Here is a 7933-nt window from a genome sequence, read left to right as displayed (position 1 = left end):
GCGAAATTGAATTCTCGAGGCGATCAAAGACTTTTATCCTATATGTATACGAGACTCTGCGTGTACACGTAAAAGCGTGCCGAGACTTTTGCTCAAGTGGAGCGTGACGCGGAAAAAAGAAAATTAATAAACCACCATCTAAAATTTCACATAGTAACAGAGTGGCGCATGTACATATTATACCCGCACCGCTGGCGAGAGCTTCCCTGTGTCACTTGGTAATCGAATCTTTGGAAGAAAGGAGAAAAAAGTGCAGGTATTGATACTACATCGATAAGTAGAGAAAAAAGTGTAGAATATTATTATATCCGCGTACGAAACGAGGGCACGGGAAGAAAGACGCGCGCAACAGATATATGTATATATATATATACGAGCGAGTGGCAAAAGAGAGTTGAGAAAACGCGCAGTGCCGCTGACGCCAAGAAGAGCGGGCAATCATGATATACCCCCGAGCTAGCCTCTCTTGCGATGCGGGTGAAAGTATGGATACATGCACACATATATACATATAAGTACCCATACGCGTGTGTATACGTATTATACGTTACGTGCTTAACTTTTTTTCTCCCAAACGGATGGATAATGGAAGGTGAGCGAGTCACGATTTTCGGGCACCGGTAGCGATCGATTTTCCGGGCTGATATTGCACGTACGGGGTAGACCCGCGCGCGCGTGGAGCGTATGTAAGTTTCTCTTCCAAGGGGGAGAGCATTTAGAGATCTTACTTCCTTAGTGGTAATTTTAGCAAGTACTGCATGGGGCACGGAGCACAGCGCTACTTGCACTTGGGGCCAACTTAATGCGCCGAGCGTGACGGCGCACTGAGGGTGGAGGTAACAGCGAGCTTATCTCTTTTTTACTTTGCTCGACAAACGTCCAACTTTGTCGTAAATTGGGGGATGGCTAGTTTTCTTTCTTTTTTTTTTTTTTTTTTTTTTTTTTTACAATGAAACAAACTACACCTCGTATGCGTTCATTGAAAATAAAAATAAAATAAAAAATATGACACCGTGACCATCGAATGTATATTTTTATGTACGTGTTTGAAGCATTTGACATGAGCTTTACATGTATAATGTGTCCGTCTCGAAACTCCAGAGAGTATATGACATACCCGAGTCTCTCGCTCTACCGGCTGGATTGTACAGGACAGTTTGTTCGGTAAATATTAAAACTTTGTGAAACCGCACTGCTACTGCAGTTGAGACGAAATTTCATTGGTCTGAAATACACGCACACGTATGGGTGTAACGGCAGTCAGTGCTCGTTACATGATTCATCAAAAGGCGGGTGGAGGTTGAAATATTTAATTTGCCGAGTGATCAACATTTTAAATTCAAAGACGACGGGGTGGCCGGAAATCGGATACCATCGGCTGAGAGAATTTCCAAGAGCTTCACATGTTTAAGGTGGCTCCAGTGTCCTCAACGTTAAAATTATAAATAACCCAACCTAGGTTAATAAAATTGAATTATATTCTTTGAATTCCCATCTTTCTATTCGTATAAAAAAAAATTAAGGTTGACGATGAAAATTGTAAGGAATTATGCTTACAAAATCGTAGTTTTAAGACGGGTTAGATAGGAAATGCAAGCTTACGCGATTTACAACCTACTGCTGCACTTATATAAATAACCCTTAAGGTGTAAAAAACATACTATCTTGTATATATTATTACGCAGTTTTCGATGACATGAGAAAAGTGTCTTGTTATCGAACAAAATCTTTAAATAATCGGAGACTAAGTATACAGTTGCGAGTGCAAGTCAGCTCTCAGCTGTCTGCATTCTGCAGAGTACATATATATAGGTATAACTACTCTTGAACTTAGGAGCGTACCGTAACAGTTCATCAATTAGGGCACCATAAAACTTTTTTGTTTTTTTATATTGACTCACTAAAGTAACAGATAAAATGTAGAATATGGCTTACAACAGTCTCTACGATAATTTTATACCATATTTTAAAGAAAATAATGATTTATTTTTAGTCTCCCCATTTTGATACGGCACTAGGCGCTGGAGCCACCTTAATGAGCCATTATAATTTAATTGGAAGGGGCACTTTTAATATTTTCTCGTTTTACTTGCTTATCGGCGATATACATGTAATACATGTACAGCAGTAATAGAAAGCGCTGATAACGTAGTCGAACCTCGTTTATCTGATTTCACGTTACAACAAATGCCTTAAATAACCATTAAAAACGATTTAAGGTTTACGATGATTCGGTTTAAACGACTCATCGAAGATAATTTTAAAATAACATTCGAGAATATTATATGGTTTACGACTTCACGTCTACTGGAGGTGACGAATAGATAATTAGAAACAAATGCGTTTTACGTGAATAAACAAGAGTAATGGATGAGCCGTTGTAGGGTCAAACCATCGACTTGCGTTTGGGCCACTAGTTTCGTTTCAGCACTCACAGGCCTCTAGTGTTGAACGCCCGTGATTTACGGCCACAGTTGGCACTCCCGATAGAATTGTCAAAGTCTACGGACTCGCGAATAAAAATTTACCATTTTCCATCAAAAAGGTACATTATTTTGATTAATGAACATGTACTGGATATTTGTCGACGTGGTGCTGGTGGTGATAATAATATTCGGGAATGTCATGACCATCGTGGCTAGGAGGCTCAACAACAAACCAAACCAAAAGTTGATCAGCGTCACTTCAAGTAAGCTGTTGCTCAGCCTTGCCATTTCGGATTCGTGTGTGGGTTTTGCGGTACTCTACGATTTGGCGTTCTGTTTTACTCCGTTTCTCAGTGACCACAAGTTCTCGTACGTGCTCAGGTAAGTGACGAAACAGTACACGGCATACATACATAATAAATATATATGCACCGAATATGCGCAAAGCTAATCCACAATGTGTTGCTACTCGTGTGTGGACTGCAAAAATAAATGCAATTCTACTGAAAAAAAAAGATAAGAAATATTTTCAATAATACATTGTCTTTAATCGACAGATTGGTGTTTCTCTGTGGTGCCTGTACTGCTAGTTTCTTCAATGTTGCTGCAGTAGCCGTGAATCGCTACATCGCGATAGAGTATGCGATCGAGTACACGACATACGTGACAAAAAAATTGGTGAATTATGTAATAGTTGTCAATTGGTGTGGAGCTTTGCTCATGTCCACGATACCCTTTTACTGGAACGAGTACCAATCGCCAAGTACCAAAAAATGTGAATTGTTGGACGTTTTTCCAAAGTAAGTGAAGAAGTATTTTTTTTTTTTTTTTTTCCTCACCACATGGCTCATTGTAAAAACATCACTTAATTTTCACAGCTACTACGTCAACGTGATTCTCGTACCCATATTTCTGACAGTCTGGGTCAGTATAATCGTACTGTACTGGAAAATCTGGAAGAAATCGAGGGTGCAGTTTCAAGAGATGAAAGATAGGTTGAAAACAAACAACCTGGACTCAAATCGCGTCTACAGCAAGCGCGATCAGGTATGAAATATCTCAATTCACGCGCGTCTACTATAGATGTCAAGTTGTGTTTATGATTCAATTTTTTTGTTTTTCAAGGTCGTGCTTTCGATTCTGAGCTGCTTCACGGCCTGCTGGCTGCCCTACGTTGTCGTATCGTTCATACAATTTTTGGAACCACTGTACGAGCCGGACTCGATGGTTCGGTGGATGGTGTACTGGATAGCCATGTTGAACAGTGGCATCAACCCGTTGATTTACGCCTGGAACAACCCGAGCTTCAGCAAAGGCTTTCGCAACTCGATAAAACGCAAATCGCAGCTGGCGAAAAATAAGCACGACTTGAATAATTGCCAGGCTGTGAAACAACAGCCTGCCGAGACTTTTGCTTTGACAAAGGGAGACAATAAACTAATATGCGATGTGGTTTGAATGAAATGTTTTTTTTTTTTTTTTTTTTTTTATTGGCACAAGAATCGTTTGTGCAGTGAGTGTATCATTTATTTGTAAAATAGTATTTTAAAGTGTATCTTGTAATTTTAGTTTGAAAATTAAGTGAACTTTTGTTGGTATGGATTCAATTGCTTGTCCATATAAACATTGATTCGACAATGAAGAATACTGGATTCTCAAAACGTTAAAGTAATGCATACGTCTTAAGAATAAGTACTCGTAAACAATTGAACTGTGATAATGTGGCTGTACGCTATTATACTGTGATCCATAAGTCATCATTCTTTGGGCTAATAGGTTATTATTATTCAACTTAGGTTTTTACATGCGATCGAATAAGCAGTAATAAATACTCAAATATATTACAAATTGTAATATTTGTATTTCATTTATTCAACCGTACTTGCTTAGAGACTTTATGATTCATGAACTTAAATATCGTATGGTGCTTTTTTTTTCTTTGACTTACCCTAACGCGGTGATCAAAGTGGATACTATAATAATAAATAAAACGTCTGCCTATTTATTAGCACCAAGCTTCCTTACTTTTTTTTTTAGTTTTTTTTTTTGTGGACTTGATCGATTTTATATATTTTTTTTTATAAAATCATAACAACGTATTATTTTTAGTGATAAATTCATATTATGATCTACTCAAAATTTTTCAAAAATTCTGTTTAAATACATATTTTTGTAGATAACTACATCATCTCTCAGAATTTTTGTCATAAAAAAAATCTACATTGAATTTTCAAAATCCATAAAATTTAAATAAAAAGTTGATTTTATCAAAATTGTACTTTAAAGCTATCATGGTCATTATTAGCCGGGGAAAGCTTGAAATAATACTAATTATGCGTATTCACTTTCATATACTTACTTATGCATACTAATTAAAAAATCGATTATTTCAAAACTATGCAAAAAGTATAAATTGATTTTTTCACGATTGATCAAATAAAAATTCAATCTAAAAAATAAAAATTTTTTCTTAATGGTAATAGATGTCCAAATATAAACACTATAAGCCTTGTTTTATCAAAATCGGTCAAGAAAATGTCGAGATGTTAATGACCGTATGCATACAACACTTTACCCACACAAACGTATATCCTATTTTTATATACAAATGCGTACTTATACCCAAGCACACCTACATACTGAATTTATTCTTAATTTTACCCAAATGGATTTTCTATCATAAAATATCTTGAAACAAAAAAAAATTGGTTTTTCAAAACTGATAAATTAAAATTAAAAAGATAATCAATTAAATGGAAAGTTTTAAAATTATATTTTTGATTACCTTTCAGATTTTTTATGTTAAATTACTCCACACCAACAATAAAAAGCTGACAAATGTTCTAAAAAAAAAAAATTATTTTTAAAAAATTCTTAAAATCACAATGAAAATAAAATTTCTAGTTGTCATCGGTGATAAGTATCCAAAATTAAAAGTAGCCCAAAGTATTAAAATCATTCCAAGAAATTCTGGAATAAGACCGATAACACACATAAACGCCCAAACGCACACACAGGGAGGGTGAGAGAAAGAGACAGGCAGATAGGCAGAGCAATATGGCACGTATCCTGATGTTCGGTAGAATTTATCATTACGTGCGTATGTCTTTACAGCTCGGTAATGTGCATTATCAAAGCAGCAACTTTGTAGAAGCAATTATTTAGAATATTTAAGTGGATAGTAACGTGACACTGAAAATAACACGCAGACATAAAGTTTCTAAAATGCATCAATAAACGCACTTCATAGCTGTCACTTTTACTTATCTAGTAAAGATTTACGAATAATAAGTAATTACGTTGTTTTTCAAACATATGAAAGCTGCCTAATCAACTTGCGCTTTTATGATCAGTTTCACTTTGGTGCTCATACGAGTTACTCAGTGCTTGCTGTTTACTTAGTTCGTTTGCAACGGAATAAGTTGAAAATAAGATGCTCTTTGTTCATTTTGTATTGTAAATTATAAAAATTTACCATTTTCCATCAAAAAGGTACATTATTTTGATTAATGAACATGTACTGGATATTTGTCGACGTGGTGCTGGTGGTGATAATAATATTCGGGAATGTCATGACCATCGTGGCTAGGAGGCTCAACAACAAACCAAACCAAAAGTTGATCAGCGTCACTTCAAGTAAGCTGTTGCTCAGCCTTGCCATTTCGGATTTGTGTGTGGGTTTTGGGGTGATACTCCATGATCTGGTGTTTTACTTCGTCCCGTCTCTCGGAGACCACGAGTTCACGTGTATACTCAGGTGAGTTGCAAAAAATAATCAAGAAAAACGGCAAAAGGTGCGATGTTTACAGAAGCTAATCGTATTTATCGTCTATTTTTCAAAAGGTTTGTTTTCCTGTTGGCCGCAGGCTACGCGAGTATTTTCAACATCCTGACCGTAGCCGTGAACCGCTACGTCGCAATAGTTTATGCGCTTTGGTACACGGAGTACGTGACGAAAAAAGTAGTGAATTTTGTCATAATTGTCAATTGGTGCGTAGTTATATTCATATGCTCGATAGCGTTTTACTGGAACGAGTACCAATCGCCAAGTACCAAAAAATGTGAATTGTTGGACGTTTTTCCAAAGTAAGTGAAGAAGTATTTTTTTTTTTTTTTTCCTCACCACATGGCTCATTGTAAAAACATCATTTAATTGTACAGCCTTTACGTGGATGCGATTCTTGCACCGTTGTTTCTGATAGTCTGGGTATGTATTATCGTGCTGTACTGGAAAATCTGGAAGAAATCGAGGGCGCACTTGAAAGGATTCAGGGCTAAAGTCATCGGTTCGGATAAAAATCGCAACTGCAGCAAGAGCGATCGGGTACGGTCATGTACAATCAAGTATTTGTAATGGAGCACGTTTTCCAAAGGTTTTTTGGATTTTGGGTTATTTTTGGATTTTTTCTTTCTCCAGGTTGTGCTTTCAATTCTAAGCAGCTTCACGCTCTGCTGGCAGCCCTACGTCATCATGATGTTTGTCAGATTTTTTCAAGCATTCGACACGTCGAATGGCGACTCGAGGCTACCTGTAGAATCAGTACCGGGAGCAAATCTGATGAAGTGGATAATATACTGGCTACCAGTGTTGAACAGCGGCATCAACCCGTTGATTTACGCCTGGAACAACCCGAGCTTTAACAAAAACTTTTGTAACTTGATGAAGAGCAAATCGTCGATCGCAAATGAACCTGTTTGGTGTTCGGAGACTGTGAAACGATTGCCCCGTGAAACTAGTTTAAACTTAATGAAGCTTCATTCCAAAGTCGAGCCCAATTTAGTTTGAAGAGAACTTTTTACTATTCGATTATTTAATTTTGTAAAATTTGTTACGTGACATTTTTTCCAAGCGTTTTTGTACATACATTTAATTCTCCTTATGGTAAAATCATTCTACCTTGTTTTTAAGCGAGCCACTATTTCGCCATTTACTTTTAATTAGGTAAAGGTTTTATTATTTAAATAAACCATCTCAGGAGTAAATAAGGTGGGTTTATATATTTATGTTTGTCTTTCGATCTGTAATAAAATTAACGTGTGCGAAGGTACCATAGACATGATTAGCACCCCAATAACCCCTAAAAATCTCCGATCCAACTACGTCTCGCTGACGCAAAGTTGAAAATTCATGTAATATGGTGTGACGTATGGCTCAAAGTAACGAGTTCTCGGCTCTTTTTGCCCTTCGAGGAGGGATGAGCAACCACAAAGGTTAACGCTACGTTTGATCACAAAAGCCCAACACCACTATGCCGTCAGCCTCGCAGACACGAAGGGGGATTATCTTCAACGCGGGCAATGCTGAGATTGCCATTATCTCCTATCGGACAGGCGCTCACGGGCCGCGTAAATCAGGTTGTACCCCCGCACGCCCTTGCCACTAGCGCCCCCCCCCCCCGCATTCAGTTCCAGCGAACTAGTTTACCGTGTGCATTGCACGGCTGCCCGAAAAATCCTTTGGGCCTCTGCCGAGACAACTTTGCGCCAGCTTTTTATTTTTATTTTAT

At 37.4% G+C, this 7933-nt stretch overlaps 2 protein-coding genes across 2 annotated transcripts; both read left to right on the top strand.

Annotated features, from left to right (window-relative positions):
- Nucleotides 1-2422: 2422 nt before the first annotated feature.
- LOC149374244 (alpha-1A adrenergic receptor-like) lies at nt 2423-3884 on the top strand. The gene is made up of 4 exons (XM_089594666.1): nt 2423-2807; nt 2984-3226; nt 3305-3473; nt 3552-3884. Exons 1-4 carry the CDS (start codon nt 2563-2565, stop codon nt 3882-3884), a joined length of 990 nt encoding a protein of 329 aa, XP_089450792.1. The 5' UTR covers nt 2423-2562.
- Nucleotides 3885-5803: 1919 nt separating this feature from the next.
- LOC149374243 (histamine H2 receptor-like) lies at nt 5804-7332 on the top strand. Its single transcript, XM_089594635.1, has 4 exons — nt 5804-6183; nt 6270-6512; nt 6588-6750; nt 6844-7332. The coding sequence occupies exons 1-4, from the start codon at nt 5936-5938 to the stop codon at nt 7210-7212; spliced, it is 1023 nt and encodes a 340-aa protein (XP_089450761.1). The 5' UTR covers nt 5804-5935; the 3' UTR covers nt 7213-7332.
- Nucleotides 7333-7933: the final 601 nt, after the last annotated feature.

Source organism: Copidosoma floridanum, unplaced genomic scaffold (genome assembly GCF_036245765.1).
Source record: "Copidosoma floridanum isolate Cflo_tuat_1 unplaced genomic scaffold, Cflo_Japanese_pri ptg000021l, whole genome shotgun sequence".
Lineage (NCBI taxonomy): Eukaryota > Metazoa > Arthropoda > Insecta > Hymenoptera > Encyrtidae > Copidosoma > Copidosoma floridanum.
The sequence above is the reverse complement of the archived record's forward strand: the minus strand, read 5'-3'. Positions and strand labels throughout refer to the sequence as shown.

Bases quoted from the DNA above. Each gene is read 5' to 3' on its own strand.
- LOC149374244 (XM_089594666.1), top strand. From the start codon at position 2,563: ATGAACATGTACTGGATATTTGTCGACGTGGTGCTGGTGGTGATAATA. The intron at 3,227-3,304 runs GTAAGTGAAGAA...TAATTTTCACAG, and splicing joins TTGTTGGACGTTTTTCCAAA to CTACTACGTCAACGTGATTC. The intron at 3,474-3,551 runs GTATGAAATATC...TTGTTTTTCAAG, and splicing joins TCTACAGCAAGCGCGATCAG to GTCGTGCTTTCGATTCTGAG.
- LOC149374243 (XM_089594635.1), top strand. From the start codon at position 5,936: ATGAACATGTACTGGATATTTGTCGACGTGGTGCTGGTGGTGATAATA. The intron at 6,513-6,587 runs GTAAGTGAAGAA...TTAATTGTACAG, and splicing joins TTGTTGGACGTTTTTCCAAA to CCTTTACGTGGATGCGATTC. The intron at 6,751-6,843 runs GTACGGTCATGT...TTCTTTCTCCAG, and splicing joins ACTGCAGCAAGAGCGATCGG to GTTGTGCTTTCAATTCTAAG.